Source organism: Antechinus flavipes, chromosome 2 (assembly GCF_016432865.1).
Source record: "Antechinus flavipes isolate AdamAnt ecotype Samford, QLD, Australia chromosome 2, AdamAnt_v2, whole genome shotgun sequence".
Classification (NCBI taxonomy): domain Eukaryota; kingdom Metazoa; phylum Chordata; class Mammalia; order Dasyuromorphia; family Dasyuridae; genus Antechinus; species Antechinus flavipes.
This window is the reverse complement of record NC_067399.1, coordinates 276292759-276306519: the sequence shown is the minus strand read 5'-3', so window position 1 is coordinate 276306519 and position 13761 is coordinate 276292759. Positions and strand designations below refer to the sequence as shown.

Here is a 13761-nt window from a genome sequence, read left to right as displayed (position 1 = left end):
GTTTCAGTTCCAGAAATTCACATGGCTTAACATAATTTAAGATGAATTACAAATGCTTAATTTTGCTACTATAGATTTATTTTTCAAATTTTATTTTATTACAACCAAGTCAGTATGCTTGATATAGTAACAAAACTATTTTATATTCAAAGTAGTAAGATTGTTCAATCATGCAGGTCTCCTTTTTTCAAATGTATGTAGAGTCTCTCTATATATTTATTATTTTTATGTAGCTGTTTTCCCATTGTTTCTTCCATTAGATTGTGAGCTCCTTGAGAACAGGACTGTCTTTTGCTTTCATTGTATCCCCAGCACTTAGCACTGTATTTGGCTTATAGTTGTAAGTCTTAATAAATATTTTTTGGTTAGTTACAAAAATCCTGACCCCAATCTTAGGAAAGCATAAACCTTAAAAAAACATTAGTTACTTAAGGATTTATGGCATTTATGTACCTTGAGTTAAAAGTAATAAATAGGATTTCATATAAAGAAAAAGTAGTATGTGCACTCAGTAAAACCTTAGTAAATAATCTCACTTCAGATTGTGCTTAGCAAGTCAATATCTCAAAGTCTCAATGTCCTGATCTGTAAATTGAGGATAATATTTGTGCCATATACTTCAAAAACTATAAAGTATACAAATGTATTATTTAACTTTTTTCCTGGAAAAAATGAGACATTGGTAAAGTCTAGAATCACAAAGTTGGAAGACTGGTCATCTAATCTTCATTTAAGCAGGAATATTCTATACAATATCTCTATTAAAGGATCATGCAGCAAGCTTTCTTTTGAAGACCTATAGGAATAGTAAAGTACTGTCTTCCTAAAGAAACCTATTCCACTTGGGACTAAATTCTTTTGAAATTTCTTTATATGTGGAAAGCTGAATCTGTCTCTCTATAAATAGTCTTTACTCCTAGGATACTGATTGCAAGTACCTGTACAAGCAGGTACAAGGTCTAATCCCTTCACATGAAAGCCTTTCACATATTTTCAGTCAGTTACCTTGTCTTCCTTAAATCTGCTCTTCTCCAGGACTAACTAATGCCTCATTTTCTTTTACTAATTTTACATGAAAGTTAACATCAAAGTTTTCTCCTATCTTGTTCACTATTTTGTCAATGTTCTTCCTAATGTAGGATGCCCCAACTGCATTAGACAGATACCCACAGCCAATGTCTGTTGAAATGAACTTCTTCATTCTAAATATTATACTTGTCATAATACAACCTAAGATCCCATAAGCCTTTTTGAGGGGCTATCTTGTCACTCTTTTGGTTTATTTTATACCTAAAATCACTAAAAAAAACAAAGCAAAACAATTCAGCTTTTTTTCTACGTAAACTATTGTTTAGCTATCTTCCTCATTCTGTATTTTATCAATTTTAACTTAAACCTAAAACTTTACATTTAACCCTATTAAACATTGTTACATTATCAATATATTAATCCCATAATTATTCTTACCTGTATTTGTGGTATCCTTATTCAATTGATTTTTAGGTTCGTTATGTCTCCCAATTTTTTGCCAACCATGAATTTGATAAGCACACCATTTATGGTTTCATCTAATTCATTGATAAAATCATTGAACAGAACTAAACTACTAAAAAGAAAAGGCCTGTTATGCTTTACTAGAAATCTACCTACACATTGATATCAAACTATTGAGCACCATTTTGAGGAGTCTTGTCATTCAACTTATGAGCTCATTTAACTATCACTAGTTTATCTCCTCTATCCACAAGAACATTGTGAAAAACTGTTAAATTTTATAAGTATTCTTTGACAGTGAGGTCAGTGACTCAGTAAAGCAAGAACAGGTATTAAAATCTGATAGTCCAGGAGAGAATGGGAAAAAAAGAGGGAAGTGACAAGAAATAGCATTTTTACATAATACTCTTTAGGTTCCCAAACAATTACTGTGATTCAGCACAGCTGCTTTAGGGATATTATAGGAATTTCTTATTGATCATAGCCATCTTGTTGAAGGAAAGAAGAAATTTGTGTTTAAGAAAACCTCCAGAAACGTGGAAAAATTGGGATACTAAGGCTAATGCCTATCTAACCATTCTGGAGAACAATTTGGAACTATGATCAAAGGGCTGTCTAATTGCATGCCTTTTGACCCAGCAATATCCCTACTGGATTTGTATTCCAAAGAGATTTTTTTTTTAAAGCAAAAGGACATATCTTTTAAAGAATATTTATAATAGTTGGGGCAGCTAGATAGTGCAGTGGATAGAGTACCAGTCCTGAAGTTAGGAGGATCTGAGTTCAAACTGGCCTCAGACACTTAACACTTACTAGCTGAATGACCCTGGGCAAGTCACTTAACCCCAATTGCTTCAGGAAAAAAAAAAGAATATTTATAGTAGTTCTTTTGGTGATGGCAAAGAATTAGAAATCGTGGGGATGGTCATCAGTTGGGCAACCATTCCGATTGTACAAATTGTGGTATATGAATGTGATGGAATACTATGGAATACTATTGGGCTATAAAAAATGACAATTTCTCAAAAATGAGAAATTATATGAACTGATGCAATGTGAAGTAAGCAAAACCAAAACCACTGTACATAGCAACAATATTATTGTAATAGGGATCAGCTATAAATGACTTAGCTATTCTGAGCAATACAGTGATCTAAGACAGTTCCAAAGGACTTATGTTAAAAAAAAAAAATACTATCCATCTCCAGAGAAAGAATTGAGTCTAAATGCATTTTGAAGCATAATTTTAAAAAGTTTTTTTTGTCTCTATTTTCTCTTCTAGCATGACTAGTATGGAAATATGTCTTAACCTGACAGCACATATATAATCTGTATCAAATTGTTTGCCTTCTCAAGAAGGGAAGGAGAGGATTTAGAACTAAAAATTTAAATTTTTTTAAAATAATGATTTCTTATTTTCAAAATACATGCAAGGATAGTTTTCAGTATTCACCCTTGCAAAACCATGTGTTCTAAAATTTTCTTCCTTCCTTCCTTGCCCATTTCTTCCCCTAGACAGCAAGTAATCCACTGTAGGTTAAACATGTACAATTCTTTTATATATTTTTTCACATTTATCATGCTGCACAAGAAAAATCAGAAAAGGGGGGAAAGGGAAAAAAACAAACCAGAAAGCAAGCAAACAACAATAAAGGTGAAAATATGTTATGATCCATATTCAGTCCCGACAGTCCTCTTTCTGGATGCAGATGGCTCTATCACAAGTCTATTGGAACTGACTTATATTACCTGATTGTTGAAAAGAGTCACATCCATCACAGTTGATTATCATATAATCTTGTTGTTACTGTGTACAATGTTCTCTTGGTTCTACTTGTAGAGGGCTGAAACTATTGAGATGCACTGAGGTCAGGACTGCTGAGCGCTTGAGGCTAACTACTGATTGGACGATACTCTATGGGCATATGCTTGGAAAATAGTCCTTTCCACTATCTGTACTGGCTCAGTGATTGATATATACAAAGTATTATAGGAAGGACTAGGGGGTGGAGTTCTCCACGGTAGATTGAGGGAAGGTGGTCGCGAAGATTCTGCTTCCATCCTGTTCAATCCTGAGTCTGGGGATCAAGAATAAAGATTGCTTATCCTGACTCCGTCTGATTCTGGGGTGTCCTGGGTGTGAGTGCGGTCGTTACACTACTTACTTCACTTAGCCTCAGTTCTGAAATCAGCCCAAGCAATCTTGTTTTAAGAAAGAGGTGTGGACGGTTCCAGTGAGCTTGTGATGAAGAGAGCCATACCCCAGAGAGAGAGGACTGTGGGAACTGAATGTGGATCACAGTGGAGCCTTTTCACTCTTTTTGTTGTTGTTTGTTTGAATTTTATTTTCTTTCTCATTTTTTTTTCTGGTTTGATTTGATTTTTCTTGTGCATCAAGATAATTGTAAAAATATGTTATCATGTTTAACATATATTGAACTACTTGCCATGTCGGGGAGGGAGCAAAGGCAAGAGGGGAAATTAGAACACAACTTCTGCAAGGGTTAATGTTGAAGAATTATCTATGCATATGTTTTGAAAAATAAAAAGCTTTAATAAAGAAAAGAAAGGTGTGGGGAACAATTTTTTTTTAAAGTTTTTTGCAGTCTTTTGGTTTTGTTTTGTTTTGTTTTTACAGAATTTTTTAGAATCACTTGTAGCTATCTCATATAAAAAGTAGTAGTTTTTTTAAAGACCAAAAAAAGAGAAAAAATCAGCACAACTCAATACATTGAAAAAGTATGTGCAATGTGCAACCTTCCACTTCCATGAAGAGTTGGTTAGGAGGTCCTCTTGTGTCTCTTCAAATGCAGAGTAACTAAGTAATAATTGCCAAGAATGTATGGTATTAGTGTTCTTGTTAATGCCAGTTGACATCTGCGTAGACAGAAAATGCAAGTTGTCTTCCCACTGGAGGAGAAAGTGAATAGATAGAAAAAGTGTTCCCCAGGTTATTAAGGTAAGAAATCTTCCTTTAAAAAATGAATTGTTTTAAAGGTAAAAGAAAAAAAGAAAAAATTCTCCCCAAAGAGGATGTTAGGTAGAAGATATAATAGAAGGGAAAAAGAGGTAGAATTGCATACTGGAAAAAGAAGTGATTTGCAATCAGAGGATCTGAGTTCAAAACCATCTCTGCTATTTACTATCTGTGTGACCTCAACAATTTTCCTTACCTCTAAAATGAGAAGATTTGGTATTTCAGTCCAGGAAGGATGGTCCTCTTTCCCCTGGGAGATGAGGAAAGGAAAAGATAGATGCACCAGAAAAACTGATCATGTGTACTCATCCATAAGTACATCCGCATACACAAAAGGAGTTCTATCTTACCTTGTATGTATACATATTCATGATTGTTGTGTTCAGATTGCTTCTAGGAACTGCTAACCCTGTTACTGCATTTGAGTATGCTCCAGATATTTTTGCCCGAATAGACTAAGCCTGGGATTTTCTTTACTTCTGTTCAGGTCCTATTAAAATCTTTTTTTCCCCCCTTCAACTTTGCGGCCATTTTAATATCATAGGATTTAAACATAGTCCAGATAAATTGTCATTTTTGAAAATCTGGGTGTGAGCTTAAATCTCATAGTTGTTTTAATTTTAACTTCTTAATGTTTTGGAGTATTCTTTCCAATGAATGTTCGTTCATCAAGCATTTTTTCTTTGATTTTAGAGGAGGCTGAGTATTATAGGGTATCCTATGATACTTTTTCAGATTAAGTAGAATTATACTTGATTTAATTTTGTCTGTAGACTCTTAAGTAACATGTTTCAAGATATAAATTATTTTACTCTTATTTTCTTGCAGTGGTGGCATCAGCAAGTTGATTTTCATTCTGCCTTTTTATACTATTTGGCACAAACTGTACCAGACATTTACTTTGATGAAATAGATCCAGAATTGGAAAAACAAGAAGAAGTTGCTCAGTTGATGATATTAACTCCACTGGAATGGTACTTATTTAAAGAAGATCCAGTTATTTCTTTAGAGAAATTGAAACAAAGTGGAGCATTTCAGCTTTGTGGGAAAGTTTTCAAAAGTGGGGAGACAACATATTCTTGTAGGTAAGAACTGGAAACTAATAGAAATAGTATATTTGTAATTTCTGTGTTTTTTCTGTGTACTTTTTTTTTTTTAGGTTCATTATCAACTCAAGGCTCTTTATAAAACCTTGTCATTTTGTTTAATGGATTTGTTCTTTTCAGCACTTGTTAATGGTCTGTGACTAACCATTATAGGATATTTGTTAGATTCTCGCTCCCAGTTATCCACAATCCCAGCCACCATCATATTTTCTTTCTCTCTTGTTTTAAGAACTAAGCCATATTTTTTTTCCTCTTCCAAAAAGAGAGTGGGGAAAATAGGAGAAACTTTGTTTTCAACTGTATAGTAAGGGCTGGGTACTGGGGGAGGGAGGAATGAAGAAATATGTAAACACCAGGAAATGGGAACAGCTTTAACTACAAGGGATTTTTCTGAGAACTGTCCACCTATAGCCATCAGGTGTGGAGAGTTTTTCTTAGTTATCTACTTGGAACTTGAGACTCTTTTGGCTATAGAACTTGAGTTTTGGCTTTTTTTTTTTTTTCTCTTGTCTAAAAACTAACATGAGGTTTCAAATATTTTATTTACTTAAGGACAAATTGTTTTTATTTTCTGTTTTATTATAGAAATTTCTTTAAAGGAAACATGAAAAAATATATTTGATAAGATTTTTACAAAATATTTAGAAAAGAAAAAAGTTTATCAGAACAGCTTGCTTTTGGAGTTAGGCAAAATTACTGTGTTGTATAGTAAGCTTCATTCAGATTCTTGAGATTTGGAATTTAATAGAAATCACAAGACTGTTAAAGAACTCTAGAGATACTATTTTAGTCCAATTCCTTCATTTTATAGGTGATGAAACTGAAGCATAGAAAGGTTAAGTTGGGTCAAAGTTACTGGATTTTCACAAAATGTTATTGCCTTACTAATAGATAAGACTTCTTTTGGAAAAGGTTTTAGTGATTTTGTATTTTGTGTTTCAAAGATATGTCAGTGCTTGTCTTTTGGAGCATCATGTAGCAATTTTCCATAGAGTAGGATTAGTTGAAGGCAAATAATAATTTCTTTGAAGAGTTAATCTGCTAATTTAATTTATTTTGATACTATTTAGGAGAATAAAATCAGTATGTTGAAAAAAAAGAATTTGTTAGAATGTTTAGTTTTTCAAGTAATTGAATCATACATCTTTTAGAGTTGGAAGAGATCTTTAAAAAAATCTTATCCATTCTTCAATTTATAGCAAAAAAAAATGTAGAAAAATTAAGTGAAACGTCCAGGGTCAGAAGTTAGTGTTTTCTTTTCTTTTTTCCCCCTTTACAGCAATTTCAAAATAATTTCCCTAAATTTCAAAATAATTTTTGTTTAATTTTTAAAACCTACTTTTAAATTTTTTAGAAAGTTCACATCTTTTCCAAATAATAATTTATAAAAGCATTTAGCAAATAAATTTTAAAAATAGTAAAATATTCTATAGGGTTGGGGAGGGGGTATTTGTTTTTTGTTTTTTACTGAAAATATTAAGATGATTTATTTTAAAGTTATTATTTTGAGTAAGTATTGAAGTAAGGCTAGCACTATGGAATTCCTTTATTAGTGAAATATTTTTTATAGGATGTTGGAACAGCAGGTAATTTTCTCAGACAGGAATATTCTGATATTTTAAATCAGATCAGGACAGAAACTAGCCACACAAATCACATAATATAAGGTGAAACTATTAAGTAGTCACAGATTTTCTTTCTTCTTCTTCTTCTTCTTTTTTTTTTTTAATAAAAGAATCATTAAAAAAAAACAAACCTACATCCAAGTAGGAAGTTTTCAGCTATATGCTTTTCTAGTCAAGGTACCCTTGTTCAGAATATTTTTGGAATTTATTTGCACTCATCTTTGGAACCAGTTTGTGAGTAAACAAGAATGTAAATTTCATTACTTTATAATCATATCCCATCATTCTTTTCCTACTTCATGCAAGTAGTAGTATTCAATTTGCTCACTATATTATTCACCAGACTTAGCACTAAATATTTTTTTATCTGTTTATAAAAATTAACTCTATCCTAAAAATTTGCAAATTTGGCAGTAGTGGGGATGTTAGAAGGAAAGTAATTTGTAAACTGAACTGTCCCATATATTAACAATAACTATACCCTATATAAATATAAACTCCTATTTATTGAAGGCAAAAACATTAATTTTTATACTTAAGCATGGTATGTTTCTTTAAAAATTATGCTGTTATTTTATGATCTATGTAGATCTGTACTTGAAATGATAATGATCTGAAATTTAGAGTGACTAACTTGAAATCTCTTCTTTAGGGACTGTGCAATTGACCCAACATGTGTCCTCTGCATGAACTGTTTCCAGAACAGTGTTCACAAAAATCATCGTTATAAGGTTTGGTTGAATTTTAAAATTTCTTTGGTTCTCTGACAAAGACTAAAGATTTGGAGTAAAATTTTTACCTTGTTTTAAATGTTTAATTGATTTTTTTGATGATTAATATTTTTCTTTTTAACAAAAGTGTTAAGATAATTTGGGAAGCATATATGTATTGACTTAGAAGAATTTTAGACTGGAAGGGATCTTAGGCATTAGCTTGAGGAGGTAAACAAATTTTTGGGGGGCTTTTCATCTCTAAACAAAGTGATCAAGGAAATATACTTCCTAAATCTTCCTGCATCTCTTAAGATATTATAATTCAAATAAATAATACCTGGGACATAAAGAGGAAATGAAGGAATTAGATCATCACCGACAAAGTAGTGGCATACTATTTGAGGCCCCCCACTTGACTATTATCAGCTGTAGGTGGTAAGACATATAGATTATGAGTAAAGCACTTACTTTGGATAGCATATTTTATATAACTTTCTAATTTCCTTTAAACAACAAAGATTCCAAATAGAAGGATATACATATAATATTTTTCTACCGTCAATATAGGAATGTTGGGCTTAAAGAGTCCTGGAACTTACTTTTTTTTAATTGATAAAATGAGAAGTAGATTATTTCTAAGATCCCTTTTATTTCTAAATCAATGATGAAGAAGCTGATGATGAATATCTCTAGAATAGCTTTTTTTTTTTTTTTTTTAACTTCTGTCTCTTCTGTACTTTATTACTTGTCGATCTTGGGCAGAGCACTTTATCACTCTGTGCCTTAGGTTTTTTCAACACATCTGTTAAATGAGGGGGTTGGATTGATGACCTTTAAAGTTCCATCCAGTTCTAAATCTCCCATCTTATATTTCCTCTTTGCTTTAGAGTTTTAATTAATCAGAAACCAAATAGATAGGATTTTCCCTCCTGTATTCTATATTCTCCTTTTAGGCATTATAAGAAAACAAGTTGATGAAAGGGACTTATTTAAAAATGCAGTAACCAGGATATTATATCTTGGAAGTATATATGCTTTTCACAACCTCCCCCACCTCACCCCCTATTCTTTCAGTGTATTATTGCTGTTTTCATGTCTGGCTTCATTACCAGTCTTGTTCAGACTTTTTCCATGCCTCATATATGATCTTCTATCACTTATCTTTGTACCTTTGCAAAGATGGGCATCCATTCCTGAAATGTATTTCTTCTTTACCACTATGTCTTAGAACTAGCTTCCTTCAAAGATTAATTTACATACCACCTTATAAATGAACCCTTTTCTGATCTTGTAGCAATGTTAAAAATGTCTACCAAAATTACCCTGTATTTTTTAAAAATCTATTTATACACACACACACACATATGTGAAAACAACAAAGATATGTTATTTTTCATTTTTTATTTCTTGTGGGAAAGAATTATTTCATTTTTGTCTTTGTGTTCCTTGTATCTAGTACAGCACTTGGTACATGTGTGCTTAATAAGCATTAATTAATGTCAGTATTTACAATATTGGATAATGGGAACTGATATTTGTAATCATGAAATATAGTAAGATGCTTAATTGTCAAAGAAAAATTCAGTTATCTTTAGTATGTTATATTTCAAGGGTGGGAAAACAGACTAAATGCATTTTAAATATTTTTTACTAGTGAGGTTTAAAAAAAATCAATTGAATGTTTAGTTATATTGGCCAGAATATTCCATTCTTTAAGCATGCCCATTTGAAATTTTTGTTTTATAAAATAAATTTGTACTATTTATATTTCTCCTTTTCTCTATTATTATAGTTAATAGAAAAAGTATAAAAGAAAAAAAAACCCACTTTTTAAAAATTGCCCCTTTAATGCCTAAAATTATAGGGCCCATGTTTTTTTTTTCCCTGTGCAGTTTTAATTACATCATTATGCAGTCAGAATTATTTTTTAAGTATTTAGAAATACATATAAGGACCATTATATTTGAAATATTTTTGTTGAATCATTTTGTTTATCCTTATCTTTTAATGTGTCTTAGTTTTAATAAAACCACATTCTTATTTTTTCTTTAGATGCATACTTCTACTGGAGGAGGGTTTTGTGACTGTGGCGACACAGAAGCATGGAAAACTGGCCCATTTTGTACAAACCATGAGCCTAGAACAGTGAGGTCTAATGAGGTAAGATTACTATTTAAAATAGAATCATGTGGATGTGACTCTTTTCAACAATGAGAATATTCTGGCCAGTTCCAGTGATCTTATAATGAAGAGAGCCATCTACCCCTAGAGAGAGGGCTATGAGAACTGAAGGTGGATCACAACATAGCATTTTCACTCTTTTTGTTGTGGTTTGTTTGATTTTATTTTCTTTGTCATTTTTTTTTATCTGATTTTTCCTGTGCAGCAAGAATTGTATAAATATGTATGCATATATTAGATTTAACATATATTTTTACCATGTTTAACATATATTGGATTACTTGCCATCTAGGGGAGGGGGGAAGAAGATGGGGGAAGAGAAATTGGAAAACAAGGGTTTTTCAAGGGTCAATGTTGATCAATCAAACTTGCATGTTTTGAAAATAAAAAACTTCAATTAAAAAAAATAAAATAGTGTCATATCCAAGTCTTTAAGTTGGGTGGAGATTTGGCTAAAAAATTTATTTTCAGAGTCATATATTTGCAGCTAGAAAGGATTAATTATTTAATTCCCTTTTTATAAGTGAATAAACTGGGCCCAGACTGGTTAAATGACAATATAAACTCAGTAATTCAAGACTGAGCTTAACTCTTCCTGACTCCAAATCCAGCACTTCATTTCATTCAGGTGCCATTGACTTTCATGAGGCACACAGGCTTTTTGCTTCTAATTGAATTCAATGAAAATGCCATTTCTAGGAATTACTATTTTAAATCTAGAGAATTATTAGAAATGAAGTAGAAATGATGACTCTATGTGGTGTAGTTGGTAGAGTACTTTATTTGGAGCTGGGCAAACTTCTGCAAAGGAGGAGGAAGAAGCAAATGATGTAAGAGACTTGAGAGTAGGAAAGATTTGGATCAACAACTTTTTTTTTTCTTTATTCTCTTTTTGACAATGTCATTCACTTTCACAATTATAAAATACTACTTCTGTATTAATGATTTCCAAATCTCTTTCTAGCCTTAATGTCACTTCTGGACTTCAGACTCTTTTCTCTACCTAGAAATAGGTATCCACATGTTAATACCCTCTCAAATATTCAAATCTCCTAGTTTATAAACTCTCTTAGCTTCTACTAGCTATATTTTCACTCCACTTTAGTAATACACAGAGATGGTCATACCCATGACCTTATTGTTACTCATAAGTGTTCTACTTATTTGATTGGGAACCCTTAAAATTACACTGATCAAAGTCTCCTCTATCTTAAAAAAAAATGCACTGGACCCTACCATCTCCTCAAGGAGATCCTTCTTTCCCCTCTTTTCTAGCCAGATCCTTAGAAAAAGTTCTCTATATTCATTGTCTCTACTTCCTCACCTTTCATTTCTCAGCTCTCTATAATTTGACTTCCATCCTCATCATTAATTGAAATTTCTTCCTTAAAAATTACTGGAAAGCTCTTTTTTTTTTTTTTTTAATGTACTTTTATTGATATCTTTTGTTTTTATATCACCTAAACTTCCTTTTCCACCTTCCATGGAGGTAATGTTCTATTTGGTTTGGTTTTCCTGGGAGTCTCTGGGAGCAGCCTTCATTTCAGTTCAGTAATCACCACACAAGTAGCCAGGAGTTAAAGTCCAGATCCTTTATTTTCTCCTTCAAAGTCTTGTCTCCTTTCCTGGGGCCCAGTTAGCTTTCTTAGAAGCCTATCTCTCTCCTTGCTTCCGAGAGCTTGAGCTCCTGCCTCCTTCTCTGCCCTCTGAATCTCTCCTAATCTAAAGGTTTGTGCTTCAGCCTCCAGCCACCACAAAGGTGGATGATGGAATGAATCTGTCTCAGCCTTCCGAGAGCTTATAGTGAACTTGGCTTTTTTGGCCTTGAGAGCTTCTAGCTTATATATTCTACACTGAGTATAAACCAATCATTATTATCACTAGGAAACCATTATTTGTTGTAGGATTAAATCATTGCTAAACTAGATTTAACCATTGTCTCCTCAATTCCACTTAGTACCTTGTTTCAAGTTCTGGCCCATAACACATGTAGCCATGCTATCTAACTCAAGAATTTTTTTAAAAAAGAAAAAAAAGCAAGAAAACCAATCAGCATAACTGACCAATACATTGAAAACAATCTGAAAATAGATGCAGTTTCCCATGATTTGAACCTCCTACTTCTGCAGAAGAATAGATAGTGGTGGTGTGTTTTTTCTTATATCTCTTCTTTGGGACCATGCTTTTTCTTTGTACTTCAGGTTGTTTAATGGTTGTTCTTTTTGTTTACATTGACTACAACAATGTATATAAGACATCTGGGTGGTACAGTGAATATACTGCCAGGTCTGGAGTCATGAACACTCAACTTCTTAAGTTTAAAATCCAGCTTCAGACACTTTACCAGTGTGTGACCTTAGGCAAGTCACCTTAAACTGTTTGCCTCAGTTTCCTCCTCTATGAAATGAGTTGAAGAAGGAAATGGCAAGCTGCTCCAATGTCTTTGCTACGGAAACCCCAGATAGGATCACAAAATATAAAATATGACTGAAACAACTGAGAACAACAGAGTCAGTGTGTGTGTGTGTGTGTGTGTGTGTGTGTGTGTGTGTGTGTATACATAGATATATATAGTTTTCTTTACTCTGCGCTTATATCAGTTCATATAAGTCTTCTCATGTCTTTTTGTCTTTCTCATATTTATGGTTTCTCATATTTATGTTCATATATCATAATTTCACATTGCTATAAACATTTTGATATTTTGGGGGACTTTCTTTTTATTAATGATCACCTTAGGATATATGCCTAAGTAGTAGATTCTCTGAGTTAATAGGTATAGACATTTTATTAACTGCCAAAGTTACCACTGATTTCTTAATTGCTAAATTTAATAGTTCTTTCTCAATCTATATTCTTCTCAACTTCTGAAGCAGTTGACAGTGCCCTTTCTTTCTGGTTGCTCTTTTCATTTTGGGTTTGTGTGACATTCTTCTCTCCAGGGTCTTTTCTACTATCTTGTCATTCTTTCTCAATTTTCTTTGTTGGTCCTTCATTTCTATTATATCCTCTATAGATATGTCCCAAGACTCTGTCCTCAGCCCTTTTCTCTCTCTCCACCTAGGGTTCTTTATATAGGAACCAATTAAATTTTTTTAATGCTTTGTTAAGTATTTTAGGATAATTAATTTCCTTTGACATCCTATGCATTTTATTTTATTCTTGTATAAAAACATTATTCTGAGAAGGTATCTAAGAGTTTTATTAGATAATGGGCCCAAAAGGGCCCATGATATAAAAAAAAAAAAATTAAGAACCCCAGCTTTACACTTTTTGTACCTTCATCAGTTCCCATGGTTGTAATTGTCATCTCTGTGCAGATGTTTCCCAAATTGATATATCTCGCCTTAGTCTAGGTCCTGAGGTAATCCAATAATCCTTTAAAAACATATCCCTCAAATCTGTCCTTTTCTCTCTATTCTCATGGCTATAACTCATTATAGGCTATCATGATGGTTTTTTTTGGACTTTGTCAAAATGTCTTGATTAGTATTTCAGCCTCAATGGCCCACCAATCCAGTCTATCTTCCACAACTATTGAAGTGATTTCCCAAAGTGCATGTCTGGCTAAATTTACCTACCCCCCTTGGGTCCCAATTGCTTTTAGTATCAAATATGATTTTCTCTGTTCTTCTTTCAAGGCCCTTTACAGTCTGACTCCAACC

At 32.6% G+C, this 13761-nt stretch overlaps 1 protein-coding gene across 2 annotated transcripts in view; it reads left to right on the top strand.

The window, feature by feature from the left end:
* UBR1 (ubiquitin protein ligase E3 component n-recognin 1) overlaps positions 1-13761 on the top strand; it is a 153875-nt gene that overhangs the window by 35188 nt on the left and 104926 nt on the right. For both annotated transcript variants that reach the window (XM_051977172.1, XM_051977173.1), the window contains exons 2-4: positions 5300-5556; positions 7855-7933; positions 9968-10075. In XM_051977172.1, the coding sequence (XP_051833132.1) occupies positions 5300-5556; positions 7855-7933; positions 9968-10075 (444 nt within the window). The remainder of the gene's footprint in view (positions 1-5299; positions 5557-7854; positions 7934-9967; positions 10076-13761) is intronic.